The sequence below is a fragment of the Protopterus annectens genome, chromosome 1.part0 (genome assembly GCF_019279795.1).
Source record: "Protopterus annectens isolate FY-2018-M chromosome 1.part0, PAN1.0, whole genome shotgun sequence".
NCBI classification, from domain to species: Eukaryota; Metazoa; Chordata; order Ceratodontiformes; family Protopteridae; genus Protopterus; species Protopterus annectens.
The window spans coordinates 682,337,634-682,361,766 of NC_056725.1; the positions used below are offsets into that span (position 1 = coordinate 682,337,634).

At 41.3% G+C, this 24,133-nt stretch overlaps 1 protein-coding gene across 2 annotated transcripts in view; it reads right to left on the minus strand.

The window, feature by feature from the left end:
* LOC122794052 (mitogen-activated protein kinase kinase kinase kinase 5-like) overlaps positions 1–24,133 on the minus strand; it is a 1,947,254-nt gene that overhangs the window by 235,856 nt on the left and 1,687,265 nt on the right. For both annotated transcript variants that reach the window (XM_044062187.1, XM_044062182.1), the window contains exon 25: positions 7,968–8,067. In XM_044062187.1, the coding sequence (XP_043918122.1) occupies positions 7,968–8,067 (100 nt within the window). The remainder of the gene's footprint in view (positions 1–7,967; positions 8,068–24,133) is intronic.

The following is a 24,133-nucleotide window of genomic DNA, read 5'->3' on the forward strand; positions in this document are numbered from 1 at the left end:
ATTTTGCATGCTGATATATTTAGTTTGTCTGGCCATGTGTATCAAAACTTCAAGAAGAGTATGATGTAGTTTTTACTATGCAGCTGAAAAATTAACACTGATTACAAGAAAACATGGTCCTTTTTGATTAGAAGAAAACATGATGCTTTTTGGGAGACTTTTTAAGGGCATATCCAAAACACATGAGCATCTACCATTATTATTGTCTTTTCTCTTTCTTTTAAGGATGGTGATGAATGGGACTGTGTTTTAAACTTTGTATGTGCTACAACAGCTAGTATATACATGAAGGCTAAAGAAAATCAGGCCATTTCACCAGCTAGGATTTCTGCTGCAACACTGTGTGACTCAGTCAGTGGCATTGGTTAAGAACTCCAGCAGAGAGGTGTCATGTCTTCTGACAGAAATCATGAAACCACCCAGTTCACTCCCCACATCTGTGATACCTGAATCACCTGAAGCAGACCATGATGAAAGATCAGCTGCAGAAGCAGGGCTTTACCCATGACTCGTATCAAAAGAAGTTCACCAGTACAATTTTTGGAGTCCTACACTTTAGGTTTTCAATTTTGGACGTATAGCTTTCACGACAGATTTTTATATATTTGATATAAACCATATTTAAGATTTGAATGAATATTTTCCTATTCTTCTGTCTGACCATGGTGGGGGGAATGGGGCTGGGAGGAGATGTGATTTTTTATGAAGGGTAAACTATTAGAAGAGTTTTATTGGTTAGATAAGGTAATATCCCAGCATCCCCTTCTACATACGCTTCAACAGACATAGTGACTTTAGATTAAGTAAGGATATGTTTATTTACAATAGGACTTACCATTAGGGCTCTGTGTCTCTCTTCAGTAGGCAGTGCAGAGGAGGTGAAGGAAGGGGCTGGGAGAAAACAGTTGCAATATATATGTGACTAGTTTCCTTTAGTAAGTTAAAAAGTTTGGGTTACATTTGAAGAGAGAAAGAAATGCTTCTTGTTTTTTTGCATTACACACTCTCTTCAATCAATCACGCTGGCTGATTTACTGACAGAAAGAAATAATGTGACTGTAAGGAAGGAATGCTGCTAGGAAAAGCACCCACACAATTTCTAAAACTTTGTAGACAGACTTGAAAGGAAACTTTTGTCTTGGTGGATGATGTTGACAGGTAATTCTGGCGGGGTTGTTTCTGGGGGAGAAGTTGGAGGCAGGGTTGTTTTTGTGTTGTTGCTGGTATCCTCAGACAAACTTTGATTGTACTTCAGTGGTTTTGGAAGGTATTAGACCAGGAAATATGTGGATTGGTCATTCTTTTTTTTTTTATGGAGGAATGTTGTCACAGATTGTAGTCAGGAGTGCTTGAAAAACTTTGATTTTGATGAGCAAGCTGGGTTTCCTACTTGCTGCCGGTGCATGCATAAACAGTCAACAAAAGTTTTTTTTTTTTTTTGTTGATAACCCTGCAGTAAAACAACCCTAAGTGTGAAAGAAAACAGATTGTATAACTTCATTATAACATCAACAGTCAGATTACAATATCGGGAAGCAACCAGTACTACCGTGAAAATCTGGTTGCGATAATACGTAAGTACCCTAGTTTCTTTCCTATCAAACAGCTTCAGGCAGCTATATAGACTGAGCTTTTAGATATGTAGTTAAACCATAAACATTCATGACCATAAGGTGACAAAATTACCATTTAGTATTAGAAAAGTGGATAACAGCAAGCACAGTATATCACAACCAGACAAACAAAAAGAGACAGATTTGTACATATAAAACATGCAGTCAGGGGCTGACTGAGATAAAATAATATATTTCCAGATGTAGATGGTCTTCAAACAAAGAAAGGTCAATTAACAGTGCTATACAGTATTCAGCATTTTGTATTAAGCTCTCATTTTTTTAATGATATACTGTATTATAAAACATAATTCAATTGATAAATTTAATCATTATTTTATAAGAGCTAAATCATGACTCAGGAAATATTTGTCTGTAGACAAAGAATAGGTTTTAACTCACAGGACTGAGTAGCTTGCAGTTTAAACATGGAAAAAATGTTAGGAAGGGAGGACAGCAGAGCCTATTGTATCTGTTTGGAGGGAAGGTAGTACTACAAGGGATTCTGGTAATAGTGGAATTCTGCATAACATAACTAAGTATTCTAAAGTACACATTGCCAAGGAAGGCATTCAAATTTATTTGTTTTATTAATTTATTTATTTTATGTTACATTTGTTTACCAGGCATGTCCGATTGGGCCAGTGGCCCTTTTTCAGAGTAGGGCCGGAGAGAAAAGCTCTATTACAAAAACACATTAAAAACAATACAAGAAATTGATAACAATCAAGAATACACAACTTTGGTAAATATAGGTGGTAAATAGTTTATATATAAATAATAAAACATGAGAGAGTAATATAAAGTAGAAAAAAGAAAGCTAACAAATAAACTAGCATGAACTAGCTTGTGCCATCATAGAGAAATGACTGATCAGTAGGTCAGTATCATGGTTTCCATGGTAAATATTTATGAGATACATGTATGGTATATGAACAAGAATACGGCTGATTGGTGCTATGCTGGTGTTACTTAATAAGTTAATATGTATAATTAGAAATTAGTGACAGGATGTCATTAGACATATTACTCAGCAATGTTGAGTGGCAGAAACCAGACTGGGCCTTACATGCAAATTTGTAGCATACTGTGAAAAATAAGTCAGTATTACTTCATGCTTCAGTCATGACTTGGGGAGTATGAGACGGCACACGTGGCAGACCCAATGTTTTCATGCCATGCAAACAGTCTGTATAAGCAGAGGAAATATTCTACATCCACACCAACACAAAAATGGAGTTCTGCTGGTTCCTCTTTTGGAAAATGAAAGGACAAGCAACATGTTGTGAGAGAGCGTCACTGCAATGTTTTTTGTGTGCAGTGGACTTCTGCAGAAAATGACCATTCTTTGACAAGATGCAGCATAAATAATTGGTGTGCTGAGTAAAGCAAAAATACTTCAGTAACCTGTAATATTGGTCATTCAATAACTGAGCCTTAATGAACTGCTGCATCTACTCATACTCATGTTACACACTTATAATCCATTTTCTCTTTCACCCATCATTTTGCATCTTCTCCTTTCATTTCTTTTCTTGACCTACTGTCACTCTCCCTTACCTTACTACTATCTCCTGTTCCGCAACTGAAAATCTTACTCACTTGCTATGCTACCAAAATAAATTTCCTTCAATTACTAATTTGCAATTTGTAGATATCTATTAACTTTATATACATAATTTGTCTTCCCTTACAGATATTCCTTTCTTTACTCACCAGTTTTTGCTCTTCCTCATCTCTCCCTCATCCCTTACACACTTATTAAAAATCCTTTTTCCTCCCAACTAATCACTCTTTTTATGTCTTTGAATTCATGTATTTCCCTTCTTCTCTCACTTTGCTTCCAACTCTCTCTCTCTCTGACAATCTTCTTATTTATTTGGTTACTCTGTTTTATACTTATAAAAAAAACTTTATAACTGCTCTTTTACATTGCACTTGTAAAAATGACAATCAATATAAAACGTTTATATTTTCTTTATTCTGTTGTTTTGCTTTAATGTAATATGCTGGAGCTTTTCTCTTCAAGCCTCTGCTAAAAACGGGTTATTGCCCACTCAGACTTTTCCAGTAAACGTCAATAAAATGAAGAAAATAAACACTGCCTCAAGGATGGTCCAACTACTGAGTGAAGAATTACTGATCTGTCAGACTACTGTACACAGCCCAAGTACAGGCACTGGGAATGTAGGAACATGCACTTTAGATGGGGGCAGTTAGTGAAGGTGACCATTTGTTGCAAAAGAAAGGAAACATAATATAGCCTCACAAACACTGAAAGTGTGCTGAATCACTAAAAATGGGCTGGCAAGAACAAGATTTAGTACTGAGGTCTACTACAGTTTCAGGATGTTTTAGTGGTCTGCACAAGGTGTCAAAGAATTCTGATGAGAAGCAGCACCCCACATCAGACCTGCAGCATGGTCACTCCAAATATCTGAATAGCACAACAGTATGGTTAACACAATCATACAAAAATGCTAGTGATGGTAATTTTGCAGCCGGAAAAGGGGAGCGCTGCAGATTAGTTAGCAGAGTGACATTTCTGAATTTCTTGACCTAGACAAAAATAACACTGAAAAGTAGGTTTAGTTTTTGAAACGTCATTCAGCATTATATATGTTAAATACAAACCAGATTACATACAGTAATGGCGTTGCGCACAGACACAGGGGGCTCAACATTTTCCCTTTCAGTGCTTGTTATGTGTGTTTTCGATTACATATATGTTCATCATTAAGTTCAGACAGGCGAATCCTAAGTACAGTCACCAAGATCTTCTTAAAATTGGATTTCAGCACAACCACGCCATTATGAGTGAATTCCTGCACTCAGACAACATACCAGAGGAGAAAGCAAGGACATTGGGTTCTCCATCAATAGTTGTCAGTTTAGGCAAGCAACGGAGATGGAGAAGACACAGAGGACATAGGAAGCACAAATGCTGACGCTGATCTGGCCTACTCATTAGGTTAAGGAAATATCCATACAAATCACTTCTTCCCAGCATATTTCTTGCCAACCCCAGATCCATCACAAACAAAATGAATGAATTACACCTACAGATCTCTGAGAACAAACTCATAAGAGACTGTTGCATTTTATGACTTACAGAGACGTGGTTACGCTCATGTGTACCAGACATAGCCATCGAGCTAGCAGGCCGCACAGCATTTCACTGGTACAGGAACTAAGACTCCAGTAAGAGCAAAGGTGGGGGGCTTTGCATCTATGTACATAACAGCTGGTGTACCAATACAAAGATCATAGACACTCACTGCTCTCCTGCTCTGGAGTACCTGACAATGAAATGCAGGCCCTTTTATCTACCATGGGAACTTACGGCTATTATAGTTACAGCTGTTTATAGTCCACCAGATGCTAACACTAGCACATCTCTAGGCTACCTGTTTGGCACCATTAACTTGCAGCAAAACACCCATCCCAAAGCCACTCATATCATAGCTGGTGATTTCAACCAAATGGACTTAAAGACAGTTCTCCCTAAAATTCATCAACACATCAAATCAGTAACCAGTAGGAAAAACACACTGGACAAGGCCTACTCAAATATCAAGGATGGCTACATGACAAAACACCTGCCTCACAAAGGCCAGTCAGATCATTTATCCATACTCCTGAACTCAGCATACACTCACCTCGGGAGAAATGTTCAAATTACTACAAAGATTGTTAAAACATGCCCTGAAGGAGCATTCCTGAAGCTACAGGATTGCTTTGAAATAATTAACTGGGACATTTTTGAGGACCATGACTTGGAAGTGTGCACATCAACTGTAGTTAATAATGTCACTCCCAGCAAACATATCTGTGTGTACCCCAACTAGAAGCCCTGGATGACGAAGGAGGTCAGCTCTCTCCTCAAGCACCACAATGCAGTCTTCAGTTCTGGCAACTCAGCCCTTTACAGCATGGTTAGAGACACCCTAAAGAGAGCCATCAGAGAGGCTAAAGCAGCCTATAAAAGGAAGACTGAGGACCACTTCACCAACAGTGATCCATAGCGACTATGGAAAGGCATCCAGTACATCACTAACCATAAGGCTGTGGATGTGGATGCCTCAATGGCAGACAAACTTAATTATTTCTTTGCTTGTTTTGAGGTGGAAATAGCAGAGACAGTCACATCTAGGCCTCAGCAGTCTCATGTAACCTTCAGTAACCTCCTACAACCATACCTTCACAGTGCAAGAGCATGACTGAGGCGTGTGCTCAGAGTCATCAATCCAAGAAAGGCTGCTAGCCCTGATGGAGTGACAGGACAGGTGCTGAAAGTATGTGTGGATCAGCTCTCTGAGGTCTTTACAAAGATCTTCAACCTGTCTCTAAGTCCAACATTCCATCCTGCCTGAAGTCTACCATGATCATTCCACTGCCAAAGAGACCTGTCATCAGCAGTCTCAACAATTACCATCCAATGGTCCTTACTCCAGTCATTATGAAGTGCTTTGAACAACCCATCCTGTGAAATATCAAAGACAGCATTTTAATTACCATTGACCCACACCAGTATGTTTACAGAGCAAATAGGTCTACAGAAGATGCCATCTCAACAGCCTTACACACTGCACTTTTCTATCTTGAGCAGCAGGGTAAGCTATGTGAGGATGCTCTTTGTAGGCTTTAGCTCAGCTTTCAACACAGTTATTCCGGACACACTCGCTGGCTTAGGACTTTTACAACCTGCTTGCCACAGGATCAAAGACTTTCTGGCTAACTGCCCTCAGATGGTTAGAGATTAGGTCCCTACCTCTCCTCCACCCTCACAATCAACACTGGAGTTCCAAAAGGCTGTGTGCTGAGCCCCCTTCTGTATAATCTCTACACCCACGACTGTGTCCCTTCCTATTCTACCAACACCATCATTAAGTTCACGGACAACATGACAGTGGTTGGACTCATCTCAGGAGGAGATGAGACAGCCTACAAGGATGAAGTTCAAAAACTGACAACATGTGCACGAAGAACAACCTTGCTCTAAACTCTACCAAAATAAAAGAACTCATACTAGACTTCTGGAGGCACAACACAGACCACAACCCCAATATACATCAATGGAGACTGTGTGGAAAAGGTTTCTGCCTTCAAGTTTCTGGGTATACACATTGCAGAAGAGCTCTTCTGGTCCACAAACACCACAGGGGCAGTCAAGAAGGCACAGCAGAGACTCTACTTCCTGAGGATCCTCAGGAAAAACAACTTGCAGGTGAAGCGGCTTTTGTCTTTTTACCTCTGCTTCATTGAATGTGTGCTGTCATACTGCATCTCTACGTGGTATGCCAGCAGCTCAGTGGCAGGCAGGAAAAGCCCTTCAGAGGATTATAAACTCTGCCCAGAAAATCAATGGCTTTACACTGCCCTCTTTGGAGGAACCTTTCAGCTCTCACTGCCTCAGCAGGACAGCTAACATCCTGAAAGACCCTTCTCACCCAGGATATTACCTGTTTGAGTTGCTGCCCTCTGGAAGACAGTTTGGGTTCATCCCATCATGGAAAAACAGATTTAAGAACAGCTTCTACACCAGAGCAATAAGAGAGCTGAACAATCCCAAACACTTACACTGACTGACTCTGACCAGCACAAACAGCAGTCACTCTTGCACTACAAAGTACGTTTACATTCTTTTGCACCCTATTTCATTTTTTAATATTATTAACTGCGCTCTCAGTTCCACATGTGCAATATACCCGAGTGCAATAACTCAGCTGCTCTATTGTATTGTATTGTCCTTTTCTATTTAATTTTCATTATATGTGAATACACCTTTAGGATTGCTACAAAGTTTGTTGTACCGTGTGCAATGACAATAAAGGAATCTTAATCTTAATTACCTGAAGATAATACTTTTTTACGGCATTTGCACTAAGCAGTCACATGTTTAATCTGAGCTTAATCCTTATATGAAGACATCGCAAGACACATTTTACAAATAGTGGCATAAACAAAAAAATACAAGTCAAAACAGTCTAAATAATAATTTCCTAACACTTAATGTAGCCTATGCTGTACTGTTTTAGGTATGACAACACACACCTTATGAGATATCATTACGAATCAGGAATAGCACATCATGTTAATCAAACAGTGATGCTAAATATTACAAACATTTCTTTTTCAGAGAGATTAAGTATTACACCCTCTGTAGGCTGTAAAGTACAGCTCTTGCTCTCTTACTACAAGGGCCAACTTCAGAGGATGCGGTATAAACCCAGGTCTTCTTGCAATGAAGAACCAGTGAACTGTTTCTTCTGTAGCTGCTTTAGTAAATACCATCTGAAAGGGATCCTGGAGATGATTAAAACTACTCATTATACAAATTAGAAAATCAATTACTTATGCAGCAGTCTGTGTGTTGGTATATGAATCATGGATCTCGATTCCTTTTTAGCACAAAGTTCTAGCAGGTTGTGCGAAAAGAGATGAGGCGATTTTCCTAAAAAAAAATACAAATAATAATAAAAGAAAATCATTACATTTATGCAGAATGAAGTCAGTGTTTCTCAAAAATATAAAAAGCAAATGTGAAAGACAGAATACTGGCTACAGTAAACAGTTAACATTTTATTCCTGTATTTTTGCAACTTTGATATGGATGACAGCATAAAAAAATTCATTGTATAGAAACACACTGGGTTCTAGTCATAATTTTATGGTCTTACATTTTAACAAATATGTAACGGCAAAAACTGGGGTCTTTTTAAGCCTCTTCGAGTATGTATAAATGTGGTAGAGAAGAGTGAAGCCCCCTGCAAAACCTATAGTTTGAACATCTTCAATACAGAGCTATCATCTTACATTTTGGTATATACCTGAAATACTAATATACATATTTTATGTTATTTTATTTTACATCTGTTTACTGGGGTTGTACACTGACAACAACTGACCATTTGCAGGTACTGCCCAGGTGAAATAATTCATAAAGAAAAAAGCTAACAGAGAGGCAGCAAGCTCTACATATTAAAACAGAACAGAAAGTAACAATATATAACAAAAATTGGAGCAATAAATAGATACAGTGCATATTTATAATTCATATGATGATATATCAGGTTTGTATCATGGTGGAAATGCTGTGGGGTAATGAGAGTCAGGGCAGATGATGGTGGGGGAATTGGGGGGGGTGTTAGTAGTTGACAGAGTGTGAGACAATTGAGAGGCCTTTATCTGACACGGCCTACTGTGTGGCGAGTACAATATGATTTGGTGTGCAGGAATTTTTTAATTTCAGCTCTGTAGGTGGGGAAGGGGGATTAAAGTCCCTTTAGTTGGTTGGGGAAGGATTCCCATATTTTAGGAGAATGAATGGAGAAAGCGTGGGTGGTACAGACTGGTCTGGTTTGTGGGTGTTGGAGTGAGAGGTTGTTTGGGAGAAATGTGTTAGGTTGGAGAAGTTTGAAAATGAGAGAGCCTAACAGTAGATCTACTCTGTGCTACACTGGGGTAAGTCAGTGGTGCTCATTTGAGGGTGGGTTAGTGATGAAATGACAGATTCTATTTTCAATAATATGCAGTGTGAACGAGTTTTTCTTAGAGGCTATAGCTTTTATGGGGAGTCCATATTCAAGTTGGGCCAGAAGAACTACTTTGCCTGTAGTTGTCTTGGCTGGTTTGGATAGGTAGGGTGAGATTTTCCTGCCCACAAGAGAAATGAGTTAACGTTTGCCCTCAGTTTTTTTTTACCCTATGGGCACTGATTGTTAGTGACTTATCTCGCCATAAGCCAAGGTATTTGAAGGAGTTGGGTGTTTCTATTGGTGTGCCACAAAGAGTGGTGATACTGAGTAACTGGTGATTTTTTAAAGTTTTTAGGTGGTGCTAAATCGCATACTTTTTGTAGAGGGTTTGTTGCTGGCTGCAAAGAGAACCGTGTAATCAGTGTAGGGGATGAGCAGTAGACTAGGAAAGTCACAAGATACTTTGTTAATGAAAACAGAGAAGAGAAGAGCAGATGTCCTTACATTCACCGCTGCAGTATTTCTAACTTATGGAAGAGTGCCAAAGCTCAAGAAGAAACTTGGGAGGAGGAAGAAGCAGCAGAGCCCTCTAATAAGCCATAAATAATGGCTGTAGCAAAACCAGCTTTAGCTCTGGAGATACCATCCAACTTGTGTTTGGTAAGAGTATGCACAGAAGTCCAGGTAGGGCTTCAAGAATAGAACTAGTGTCTAAGCCTTTGAAAGAAGCACCAGAAGAAGCCACAGCTCTAGTAGAATGAGTCTTTACAGAAGAAGGAAGGCTCTTGCCATGAAAGGTGTAACAAAAATAAACAGCCTTTGAAATCCAAGAAGAAATAGTTTGCTTGGATACAGCTAATCCTAAAGACCTAGGATGAAAGAAAGAAACAACTGATAAGATATTCTAATAGCCTTAGTCTTATCCAAATAAAATCTGAGTTGTCTATGCACGTCCAAAGTATGCAGCACCCTCTCAATGTCAGATTGTGGAGAGGGGAAAAGAGTAAGAAAATTAATAGACTGAGTAAGTGGCAAGTCATTAACCACCTTAGGTTTAAAAGAAGGATTAGTATGCAAGGACACCCTGCCTTCATGAAATATCATGAGGGCAGGATGCCATATTGCCAAAGTAGTTAGGAAATCCTTCTATGTGGCCCATCTAATTACTAAAGGGTTCGCATCTAAAAATAAAGAGGTTATAGTGGCCCTCTACTTGTCACTCATCAGGCCCATCACAGAGTACAATGCCCAATTTGGGATGTACCTCACAAGACGCTTCCAACAGCTGGAAAGACCACAAAAGCACCTCACCAAGAGTATTACTGGCCTCAAACATATGTCCTATGCAGCCTGACTGAAAAAACTCCGGCTGTAATCAGTGGCATATCGCTTACTCAGAGGTGATCTCTGCCTGACTTACAAAGCCATGTCCAACTCAGAATTGATGGACATGCTCCACCTAAAGAAATCCAAGTCACTGCAAGCCACACGCTCTACTGAGTTAAACCTCACCACAACAATAAATAGAACATGCTGGAGGGATACATTCCTGTCACAGAGACTCCCCATGCTTTGAAAGAAAATTCCAAACTACATTAGGCAGAGCCCCTCACTAACACTCTTCAAGAGAAACCTTGACGAGTGGATGGGTAAGAGAAAATATACCCCTGGGATCACTTCATTGGCTCTGCTTGACAGAGGATCAGTTAATTAATCAATGGGGCAGCGAAAGCCGACACACTCTGGCTAGGCTTATAAATGCCTTTGGGCAAATAGCCTAGTACCTACCTATGAACCTATCAAAAAAGGAGAGGGGAAGCAATAAGGACCTGTAATTCAAATTCCCGTCTGGCAGAAGTAATAGCTAACAAAAGAACAGTCTTCCAAGAACAATTTTGCATGGAAGTTAAACCAGCAGGCTCAAAAGGAGCCTAAGTCAACTTCTCCAAAACAAAATTAAGATCCTAGGGAAGGGGAAAAAAGCTTGTAAGGATGCTGTTAAGAAATTGTTTAGTTTCAAATTTAGAAGCTAAAGGAGGAATTAAAGGCAGACAAGCAGAAATAGCTGATCAGTGGGCCTTAATAGAAGAATAGGCCAAACCAGCATTGAGCAACACACACTATTTATTAATTTATTTATTTTGACATTTGTGGACCAGGTTAGACTGACAAATAAGAGAGAACCAAAGGAACATCCACAGTAAGTGGGTCCAGGTTATGACAGAGACACCAAATAGAAAACCTCTTCCATTTGGATAAGTAGAATTTCCTAGTAGTAGATTTCCTGGCCTGCTGCAGTATCTACAGCGCATCCTCAGAAAAAAGAGGTGTCTATGAGGTATCAAAATCCTATCACCCACAGTGTCAGCTGAAGCATGGACTGGTGGGGATGAATGAGAGATCCCTTTTCTTCTGTGAGTAGAGACACTCTGTGAGGTAACTTGTGATGACTGCCCTTGACTAGACACAACAGCAGAGGAAACCAGTGTTGTCACGGCCAAAAGGAAGTCACCAACAAGATTTTTGGGAGCATCATATTGATTCTTGAACATGACTTTTGGAATAAGAAGAAGGGGAGGGAATGCATAAAGAAACATCCCCTTCCAAGAAAATGAGAGGGTGTCTACCTTACACACCAGAGGATCTGGGACTCTGGAACAAAACAGAGGAAGTTGTCTGTTCAGAGAGGAAGCAAAAAGATCTACTTGAGGAGTACACCACTGGTGGACAATGTCCAGAAACACATCCCTGTGAAGCATCCAGTCGTGGGATTGAGTTAAGGACCTGCTCAGTGTGTCTGCCACAATGTATTTCTCAAAAGGGATATAAACTGCCTGAAGAGTCACGTGTTACCTGACAGCAAGATCCCATACCAGAACTACTAACTGACAAAGAAGGTAAGACCGTGTTCATCCCTGTTTGTTGGTATACCACCTTACTATGGTATTGTCTGTGAATAATGTGAGAGGCCCTGGAGAGAAAAGAGGATGAAAGGCCTGAAGAGCCAGAATAAGAGCTCTCATCTCTTTGACACTGATATGCTCCTTCTGCTGATGAGGCGACCGTGCCCCCTGTACCTTTAGGGAGCCAAATGCTGCTTCCCATCACACATCTGAAAACGTCTGTGAACAGTTCCTGAGAGGGAAGAGGAGGATGAAAAGAAAGCCCTGGATTCAGAGACAGCTGCTGAATCCACCCAGTGAAGTCCCTTCATGACACAAGAAAGAAGAGGAACTACAAAGTCTAGATGATGTGCATATTGAAGCCACACTGACTGCAGAAACTACTGGAATTTCCTCATATGGAGTTTGGCCAGAGGGAGCATCGGAATGGTGGAAGGCATGAAACCTAGAGCTCTCAGAAACCCCCTGGTGGTAATGGAAGCCAGAGGAAGAAGAGTGTGAAAGAAATAAATGAGAGTTAAGGCCTTTGGAGGAAGCAGGGATGCTAACACTAGCACCGAATGAACCCTGCAACCAGAAAGACATGATCCTGAGGAGTCAGGGAAGACTTCTTGAAGTTTGTTGTGAACCCCAGGCTGGGAAGAAGGGAAATGGCAAAATTAAGATTTTGCAAAAGGATCTCTGGAGAGGATGCCTGAGTCAGCAGGTCATCCAAGAAAGGAAATATTTGGATCCCTTGAAGCCTGCAAAAAGTGATCACAGGAGCAAGGCATTTGGTGAACACCCTTGGGACAGTAGAAAGGCCAAAGGGCAAAACAGAGAACTGAAAATGCCAGGAAACAACAGAAAAATGTCAAAAGTTCTGGAAAAGAGGATGGATTGGAATGTGGAGATAAGCATCCTTGAGATCCAGAGACACCATAAAGGCCTGAGGGAGCAAGAGAGGAAACAGAGTCTGAAGGAACAACATCCGAAGGAAGGCACTTTCAGAAAAGGGTTTAGATGAGACAGATGTGCCCTCCTTTCTGGGCACTAGAAATATTGAGTAAAACCCCCTTCCCCCTTTGGGACCCAGGCACCTCTTGAAAAGTACCCTGAGACAAGAGGTCTCAAAGAACCTCAGGGAAAAAAGCAAGTTGGTCCTGAGGAGGCTGAGGAATGTCCATAAAAAGGAGGCTGGGATTCCCACACCAGAAAGTATCCTTGATGAATGATTGACAGAACCCAAGAATGCTATGTGATCTGAAGCGAAACAGGAAGAGAAAGAGAAAGAGAAAGAATTGTGGCTGGGAAGAGATGGAAAGTCATACAGCATATGGTTTGTCTGGAAAGGAAGGCTTCTGAATCCCTGAAGACTGAGTGGCCTTAGCAGGAGTAGCCTGTTTGCCACCCTTTCTACCTCTAGCAGAAGGGCAAGATTGCCTATGAACAAAGGTGGGCTTAGAAGGGTAGTGTCTCTGAAATTTAAGCACAGGAGAAACAAACACGTTTAAGCTCCTGTAAGGCCTTTCCCTTATCCTGAAGAGACTTAAACAAACCCGCAGATGCTTCCCCAAACAAAAGTTTATTATTCAGAGCAGCATCCATCAACTTGGCCTTAATATCATCAGATAAAGGTTGAACCCAAAGCCAAGAAAACCTCCTCATTACTGAACCTAAAGCAGCAGCCCTAGAAGAGGCATCTGCTGCATAACTACATTTGATGGAATGACAATCCACATGACAGGAAGTCCCTAACAAGGAAAGAGCAGAAGTTTTACTCTCAGAGTCTGGAAGATCAGAAATAAGCTGACAGGCCTGAGAAAGAAGAGCCAACACATACCTAGATATATGGGTCTGATAATTAATAGCCTCAAAAGCTAGGGTAGCAGAAGTGTAAACCTTCTTACCCAGCCTTCCTTCCCCTGGTTCTGCTGTCCTTGTCAGAAGGCAGTAACTTGGGTGAAGGAAGCAATTGAGATGGCTTATCAGAGGCTACAGACACCATAGAGGGTTCAGCAGCAGGCCATTTATACAAAAAGTTATAATTCTCAGGCACCCTATAGAACCTATCAGGCTTCTTTGGAGCAGGGAGGAGAGAATCAGATGCTTTAGAAGCACTGGGGAAAGCATCAAGCAAGGCATCCAAAACAGGAGGTATAGCTGCAGGTTTAGGAGATTCCATCTGCAGTAACACACAGTACCTCTTATGTAAATCAAAGACCTGAACACAATCCCACTTAAAAAAAAATTCCATCATCCTACAGCGTGTGCCCCCAAAGGAAATCTCCTCAAAAGGAGTATCAGGAGTACTAGATTCCTCCTCCTTTGACCTGTAGTCCAAAGGAGAAGGAATTTGAGTAGAATAAGTCAGGGATTCTTCATCAGAGTTCAACTCTTCCTCAGAAGACTACTGTTTTCTAAGCCTTTTAAGGGGAGTAGAGGACCAAGGAGGAGCAGGAACAGAAACCCTCTGAGGAGGCCTTAAGACATTAAAGCATTAAATAACACCCTGAGTAAAGGCCCGCCACTCACTTTGTGGATTCCTAGGAGCAGACGAAGCATGTTTAGTTTTTTGTTTCTTTTTTAAGGGAATGTCTGCCCTATAAAACCAAGAAGGCTCTGACCCAGGAAGGCAGCCAATAACCATAGCAGGAACTTCTTCCCTAACTAGAATCTGCAAAACCCCACTAAGACCCTCAGAAACAATCAACCATGGTTCCCTCTGAATGTTTGAAATTGATGTCTGCAAAGCTTCATCAGATGTGCTGCCAGCCAGATCCTCACCTGCCTCTAACCAGGTCATGGCAGAGAAATCCAACAACACAGTCTGGCGAGCCTCTGGGTTCATAATGACCTCGGGAGAAACACCCGGCAGAGGCTGGACAGTGGAAGATTCCAGTCTTACCTTTTTCACCTTCTTCTTCACTAACGGCTGACTCTCGGGGCAGGAAGTTTCTTCCATTGTATCTTTAGCAAGAAGCTTAAGATTCTGGTTCTTCAGATACAAGAAAAGGGAAAAAAGCTTAATACATAGGGTTTTCAGGACACACACCTGACAAATCTCACAAGACGTATGGTTATGAGAAGCTCCTAGGCAATAAAGACACTTATCATGTCTGCCTTTATGAGAAATCTCTCTCTCCTGCAATGGCATTTACACTTCCTGGATGACATTATCCCCTAACAGCACAAAAAAGCAAAGAAAAAACTGCAACTGCTCACTCCACTAAACAGGCATAGGTGTACACCAAAGAATAAAAATGCAATCAGAACTGGCAGAAAACAGACATAGGCAAACAGGCCGATGGTTAGAAGAAGCATTCAGACTGGTGGCAAAGAAGATCTGAGGATGGTATGCCTGAACGTCACCTTTATGCCATACACTATGCGAGGAGTGTTTGGGTGACGTTCGGCGTACCTTAAAGCAACAGTAGGCTTTGGTAGACTGGCCGGACATTGAGCTTCCATGGCAGGGAATCCCATATGTTAAGAATACTGCAGCAGTGAATGTAAGGACATTCTTGGGGTACTCCCATTGAAAGAGGTGTGGGTTAACAGAAGGAAAAGCCTAATTTAACTGTAAAGAATCTGTTTGACAAGATATTTTGGAACCAGGTGATTGATGTGTTACTAATGCCAGTGTTTTGAAGAGACACAAGGAGGAGGAGTTGGTGGTTGATAATGTCAAAGGCTTACATGAGGTCAATGAATATTACCCCCGTCAAGTTACCTTTTTCCATACTGAGGAAAATGTTGTTAGTTAGACACCAAAGTGTCATCATTGTCCTCTGACCTGTGCAGAACCCATGCTATTTAGGGTAAGGAGATGGTATTGTTGAATGTAGCCAGACAGTTGGATATAAGCAATTTTTCCTAGCACTTTGCCAAGAGTGAGAAGGATGGAAATAGGACAACAGTACGAGGTATTTGGAGGTTTAGGTTGTTTGGACAGAGGGGTAATGAGTGTTGTTTTCCAGATGTTTGGTACATTTTGCATCAGACATAGGTTAAAGGTGACTTGAAGAGGGCAGGTTAGAAATCCCCTGCAGTGACAGATAAATCAGGGAAAGATGTGGCCTGAACTTGGGGCAGAGTGTTTGTGGACATGGCTTCAATATGACAGTGATTTGTTTAAGTGGGATTGTTTGATGGGGGTGAAGAGAGGAGGCTCTGAAACAGAGTAGATGGGAGTGTAGATGCTGCTGCTGATAGTTTGGGGGGGGGGCCTTAGCTCTCTGACCAGGTCAAAGCAGGTGAGTGGTACTTGAACAGCCTGCAATAGGTTTGGAGAGTATTTGTTGTCAAAAGATGTTTGTCTACTGAGCAGACTAACCTCATGCCAGAAGGCTTTTGGGTTTTTTTAAGAGAGAAAGCTTCTTGTTTTTGAGATGGTTTGCTTTCTGCCTCTGTATGGATTGTTTAGCCAAGTTCCAGAGTTTGGTAAAGATAGCATGGCTGTCAGGAGTTCCATGACTGCCAGGCTTCATCCCTTCCCTTGAGAACAGATTTAAGCTCTTTGGTGAGCCATGGGGTCTGTTCTTGTTTAAAAAGGCATTTTACCACGGGGGAAGAATTTGTTCTGGAGTTGGAGGAGTACTTGAGCTAAGGTTGTAGCTGCTATGCTAGATTCTGGAAAGATCAGTATCATCAACAAGTTAAGGGCTGTCTTATTGCTTTTAACCTAGGTGATACTTTGTGTGAACTGGGTCTGATGGAGATCAATTTAGGTGGAGATCTTAGAGTCAGATTGCGTATCTGAAAGATGATTGGTGAGTGATAACTGAAGGTGGGAGGGGATGGAAATATTTGAGAGAGCTGATGGGTAGTGGGTCAAGATCTGTTCATAAGCAGATTGGGTGAGTTCTGTGATTAAGGTTAAGAGGTCTTTGTTGGCTAGAAATTTAGAAATGAAGTCTGAGAAGAGACCTAAGAAGTTATGTTAAAATTCCCCAGGATAATCAGATGTTTGTTTTTGCTGCAGAGTCCTTTCTTACTGAGGTTGCTAGCACAGACTATTTCAGAGATGTGAATTTGGAAAGAGATGGAGGAGAACATACAGCTGGGATCTGCATCTGTTGCAGGACTGGCTTCAGCTAGCACGATGGGCTTAAGATGGCTTTTGTGAAGTAATAGACAGCCTCCTCCTTTCCTATTGCCAGGTCTTGCATCATACTAGTATACTACTGTGAGAAAAAACAAAATCCTACTCCCTGCTATAGCTCTATCTCCCTCAACCACCTATTGGCATTTTTTTATAACTTTTGTCATTTTTATCTGAAATGCTGGTAAAAAACGGGTATGACATTTTAAACAGTTGATGAAATTAATGTAATCCATACACATGAGCTCACACACATACACACACACACACACACACACACACACACACACACACACACACACACACACACACACACACACACACACACACACACACACCACACACTCATATATGCACCAATAATCAGAAGCAAAGACAATGATAATCCAGAAGCGACATTTTGGAAGGCGGTAAACAAATGTCCAGAAGTCATTGTTTTCTGTTAATTACACTTGCCTTCCACTTCATCTATTTGGTAAAAGCTGCAAAAGGATTGTTAGCTCAGATGTTTATACACCTTTTATCTCACATGAGAATGTAGAAACCTTTCTCTGTCTGTAACTGTAATCTGATAGTATACCTTTTTTTTTCTTCATTCCAGCTTTCAAAACCTCTTTGTTCCGTACCACCTTCTCCTCGATTACACCTAACAGATATAATCACATGCCTGCACACACTTACTAAATTTGTACTCCTATATTCTCATGAAGAAAACTCATGTGCTGTTGTCAGTCTCGCCTTTATTCACACTTATGGGCTAGATCCAATGTGTCGGACCCATCTCGGCCTTTCCAATATCTTGAGGTCTTTAGCAAAGCTCGTGGGCCTCCTTCCCCACCCATAATACAGTTCCCCAACTTCCCCAGATCTCGTTTGCCACGTTGCGAAAGAAGTTCTTCAAACAAGCTCTGGGCTAAATTCTTTTATATTTATCTTCTAAATCTCTAAAAAATCTTAAAATTCTTACTTATTTTTACTTATTCTCCTTTTCTAGTTACCAGCATTAGTTGTAGTCCCTTCTAGTAGTTCCCCTTGCTGTTAGCTTTTGTTTTTTATTTTTCAGGACATCTAACTTGCACCTGCTTTAGTTAGAGGGTGCTTCCTTCTACTTACCTTTCCTTTTTACTGTTTTTTTTGGTCTTTATATAGCTAAAGGGTCTTTCTGGGTCCTGCTCATTTAAGTTAGAGAGATGTCCCCTAAGCCGCTTAAGACGACTTCCCTTCCACTTTCTCTTTACCCTTAAAAGTCCATTTAAATTAGAAGACTTTTCTAATTTCTGCTTTAAAAAAAATATATAGTTATAGTTCCTTGTTTTTGTTTTTTTCTTCTTAGGATTTTGATACCACTCTTCATTATGTCCCAAAAGGAAAGCAAACCTTTGGGATTTAAAAAAATGTTAAAAGTGTGGAAAAAAGATGCCCCTCAGTGATTCGCACACTTTATGCGTTTACTGTTTGGGGCCTCTTTACCTTCAGGAATCATGTTCAATTTGTCACACCTTCAATCAGAGGGCATTAATGAAATGCAAAAACAAATTGATTCTGAAAGGGTTAATCACAACCTCTTTCTCTGAGGCTATTGTGGCTGATTCCTTCTTTCCAAAATCTGATAAATCAGACAGGTTCAGAAAATGACCTTCGCTGGCTTCAAAAGATTCTTCAGAGCTGAGGGCTAAGGTGCTAAAAGCTTCTGCTCTGACAGTTTCCATGGAGCCAACAACTTCTACGGATCCAGGAGTCTCCTTGGATCAACAGAAATCTCCTTCTCAGAAAAAAGATTTGGAGTCGGCTCTGAAAACCCAACCACCTGGAAAATACTGCTATAAGAGCTGATCTCCATCCTTGGAGCCGATCACATCCAGGCTACCATCTCCCTTCCTTACCAGGTCCAGATCCTCGACTTTGTCTACAAGGTCTACTAGGAGCCTCTCCGATGAAGATGTGGAGAGGGTTGTGCAAAGGCTGCTTAAGACACCTGCTTTGGCCAAGCTTCTTTTTGATCCAAGCCCAAGGGAGTCAGATCAGACTAGTCCTCCCTCTGTTGCACCTATTCCTCCCTTAGCCTTGGAGCCAAAAGACTCTGATATTCAAGTAGTGTGTTTCAGGTCCAGGTCCTCTTAGTTCCTCGGATCTGAAGTCTGCCCTGAGTGTAAGTTCATCACAGCCCCTAAGGACCAGCCTTTTCTTACAAAGGGTGTACCAGTGGATGCCATGGTCATGGTGGCTGCCACTAAGAAGGAACTTTCCAAGACCAGTTCCTCTATCCATCCTCCTAATAAGGATTCCAGGACAATGGATAGATTTGGGAAGCACGTCTTCTGTTCAGCGGCTTTTACCTTGAGATCACTGAATTACCTCACCCACTTCACCAGACTTCAGAAGGACCTGCTAAATGAATTATCAGACTCCCTCCAGGGGACTGTAGCTGATGTTGTGGCAGATAAGGTCAATGCACTGCTCGGTACCCTAATTTCGGTGGTCAACTCATCCATGAGACTCATTTCATATGCAGCAGATGGAGCGAGTAGGGCGGAGGGTTCATGTATCTCTATTAGGAGGCAGGCCTGGATAATCCTTTGTGATTTTGTGGAACCTTTTAAGTCTTCCTTTATTAATGCTCTCTTCGATGACTCATCTCTCATTGGGCCAAAAGTCACAGAAATGCTAACCTGGTGTGAGCAGGAAGGTAAGACTTGTCTGCCACTGGAGTACATTTGTACACACCCACCAGACCTTTTCCAAAGGGTCAAAAGCATAGTGGGAAGATGTGGTTCAGAAAGTCTCAAAAGTCTTATCAGGACACACAGGGTGCAAGCTCCCCCAGAGGCAGAGGGGGGAGCAATAATGGAACACGCCACCCTCGAGCCATGGGAGGTCCACAGAATCAGGGTTCCAGAGAATCTTTCTTTGGTAAACCCTTTCAGCACTCCTGAAGGACTGCCCAACTGCTTGCCTCTGGAGGCAGTCGGGGAGAGATTGTCGCTGCACCTCAACACCTGGCAAAGAATTACCAATGACAAATGGTTGTGGATACAGTATCCAGTGGTCATATCATTCCCATTTCTCTTCCCAGTTCTGTAAACAAAACTATCCCAGATGTTACACCCAGACAATGGGAACAAGCAACACTAGAAATTCAAACGTTGCTAGAAAAAAAAGAGTCATCCAAGAAGTCCCCACAGACCAGAGGATCCAGAACTTACTCAAGATTCTTTTAAGTTCCAAAAAAGACAGGGGACTGGAGACCAATATTGGATCTCTGAGAATTGAACATGTCGGTGAAAAAAAACAAGTTCTGGATGCTGACACTGCAGTCAATACTTACATTCATGGAAAAAGACAATTGGATGTACTCAATAGATCCTCAGGATGTGTACTACCACATTTTGATGGAGAGATGTTTTTTGCACTTCTAGCTAGGAGCCAATCACTTCCAGTTTCGAGCGCTGCCCTTTGGTCTCACCACAGCCCCCATTGTTCATCAAATGCATGGCAGTGGTGGCTGCTCACCTGAGACACTATGGATTCTGAGTGTTTCTATATCTGGATGACTGGCTCATAACTGCCCAGACCAGGCATCTTCTGCTACAAGCCAGAAGCTACACACTTCAGCTCTTCTCCTCCCTGGGAATTACTGTAAATTATGACAAATCTGGTCTAGAGCCATCTCAAAAATGAACCTTTACAGGGGCAGAAATAGACCCCACATCGTTCATAGCATGACTCCCTCCCGACAGACTACATGACCTTCGCCTACATGTCAGATTGCTAGTCAACAAGACCAAAGCCACTGCAGAACAAGTATTACCAAGTGTTAGGAAAAATGGCAACATCCATCATGCTTATTTCCTCTTGCTCGTTTACATATGGAAATTCTTCAATGGCTACTTTCCACACAGTAGTCAATACTGGAATTACCAATGTCCGACAAAATTATCATAACCAAATCATGTAAAAGGGATCTCGAGTGGTGGATCCACTCCCCTTCTGTGTCTCAAGGCCATCTCTTTATTCTCCCTCAGCCTCAGGCTACTGTGACCATGGATGCTTTTCAGATGGGAGGGGGAATTATCTAGGGAAGACAGTCCAAGGCACCTGGCAAGAACATGAGGGGCACTTGCACAAAAATATCCTGGAGATGAGAGCAATGCTCTTGGCGTTGCAAGCATTTCAAGACCCTCTCCCTATAGGAATGATAGCAATTCAGTCAGACAACATGTCAGTAGTCTGGTACACAAACAAGGAGGAACCAGATCATACCCTCTTTGTTGAAAAGCTTTAAGGGTTTGGCAATGGGCAATGTCCTCCAACTGCTTTCTGATTGCAACATACATCCCTGGGAAAATCAACGTGACTGCAGACAAATTGAGCAGGGCCATTTTTATGGCCGCACGAGTGGTCCCTCAATCAGAAGGCAATGTAAAAGATCTTCTAGAAATGAGGCCAGCCTTGCTGCGACCTATTTACTTCATACAAAAACACCAAATGCAGCAACTGCTTTGCCCTTATCCCTCCTACAGGGATGCACTAGTTCATGACCGACCTCTGGGACTCCTATATGCTTTTCCATCAGTCCCTCTAATACCCAAATTATTACAGAAAGCAAGGTTGTTGGAGACCACATTGATTCTGATTGCTCCCTATTGACCTCACCAAATCTGGTTTCCCTTTTTGCAACCTCATCTTCTGGACAGACCATGGATTCCCAACCCAGCTCCAGACCTGCTGAAGCATCCATCAGGGATGGCACATCCCAATCTTCACAACCTTAAATTGATAAGCTTGGCTGCTCCAGATCCCTTGCTTGCCAGAAAACCTCATCTATCCTCTCTGGTGAAACATTCTATCTCCCCATAAGTTTTCTACACAAAGGCATTGCAATAATAAATGGAATAGCTTTGCAGCATGGCCAACTGAAAACCATGTGGACCCTTTTTCTGCACCCATTCATTCTATACTGGAATTTCTATCCAAACTTTTTCATGAAGGTGCAGCTGCCTCTATTATTAGGGTCCAATTGGCAGCAATATCAAACTGTCATACAGGAGATAGTGGATCTTTATTAATGTCACATAGACTCTGAAAAGGCTTTCCTGAAAGGAACAATGATGATTAGACCACCTTATAAAAACCCAACTTCTCCCTGAGATCTGAATTTCATATTAACATGTATTATTTCTTCCCCCTTTGAACCTTCAGCCACCTGTGATTTAAAGTTCTTGTCCTGGAAGACCGTATTTTTAGTAGCCATTACTTCAGCCAGAAGAACAGAGTTACAGGCTTTATGTGCTACATCACCTTATATAATTTTTCATACAGATAGAGTTTCTCTCCATACTAATCCATTCTTTCTTTCTTCCTAAAGTAGTGTCGGAAAATAACTTAAATCAGACTATCCAGCTGCCAGTATTTTTCCCTAACTTCCAGAACAAAGTTGAGTACCCTTTGCATCTTCTGGACATACATAGACAATTATGCTTTTATTTACACAGAACTTCAGCTTTCACGAAGTCGGAGCAATTGTTCATATCCTACTCTGAAACTAGCAGAGGCCTTCTAGTTTCAAAAGTCACTTTATCTAGATGGCAAACTTTGTGTATATCCTACATCTACGATTTAAAAAATAGATCTCTTCCCTTTCCTGTTACAGCTCACTCAACCAGAGCATTAGTGATATCTCCAGCCTTTTAAGCAAGATTACTTTTGGATGATATTTGCGCTGCGGCTACATGGGCAAAACCGCATACTTCTATTACTCATTACAAAAAGGATTTGGCCTCCTGAAGTAGGGCTTCCTTTGGTTCTATGATTCTGAGGAATATTCTCCCATGACCCACCCAGGAGTTTGGTTGCTTGAGACTCTGCCCCATAAGTGAGAATAAAGACGAGATTGACAACAGCACATAAAAAAGTTATGTTCTTACCATAACGTCCCATGTGTGTCGTCAATCCCGTCCTTTATTCTCACAACCCACCCTCCATGCCTCCTGCCAAAACTCTTAGAAGACTGAGTGAACACGGCTATTATGGACCTCCATAGCCTCAGAGATGCTGACATTGTTCCATAAAGTATATACATACTATAGGGATTAGTTCTTTCTTTTAAGTGGGCAAACAAGATCTGAGGAAGTTGGGAAACTGCATTATGGGTAGGGAAGGAGGCCCACCAGCTTTGCTGAAGATCTCCAGTTATTGGAAAGGCCAAAATGGATCTGACACATGGAATCTGACCCAAAAGTGAGAATAAAGGACGAGATGGATGGAACGTTATGGTAAAAACATAACTTCTTTTTTCTGTACTTTCCATGATCTATTTAACCTCTAAATCCGCAACTTTTTTTTTACCTAACTCCACACTCAGGCTTTTTCAAACTGTCTTCCCTTTTATCCTGTTTCTGTTCATCCTTTGCACGTTTCACCTTCTGTGCCTTCCTTTTTCTTCTTCTACAATTCTTTCTTGAATATTCATAGGCTGCTATTTGGCATACTGTATTTATTCTCATGAGGATCTAAGATACTTTTTATTGCTTTTTTTATTTGAGATATGTAATACTGTCAGCTATGGTGACATTACTTAATTTGACCAGATCATCTAGAACCAATTTTTACACCATTGACACGGGGCAAAGACACAGATCTGTTTTCTCCGATGTAGAGTATACTGCACATAACAGTTCAAACCCAAAGTGTTTGATCTGTTAAATTCTTCCCCAGATAGGTACCATCAAGAGTCTGTGCAGCTGCCCACAACTCAATTCTGGTCTGTTAAATTCTTCCCCAGATAGGCACCATTGAAAATCTGTGCTGCTGCCCACAACTCCATTTTTGGGTGTGTTTGAGGTGGAAAAACCCAGCATGATTTTAAGAGGTTGGAAGAACTTCAGAGGGACACAGGAAAAACATTCAAACTGCATACAGACATTGGTCAGAGGTCAGAATCAAACCTTGTACTTTGGGCATAGGTGGTAAAGCATTTAACCACTATATCAACTGCATCTTTTACTGTGTGACTTAGCAGAAGGCACAAAGGAACTCTAAAAGGTTGAAAGGCAAAGA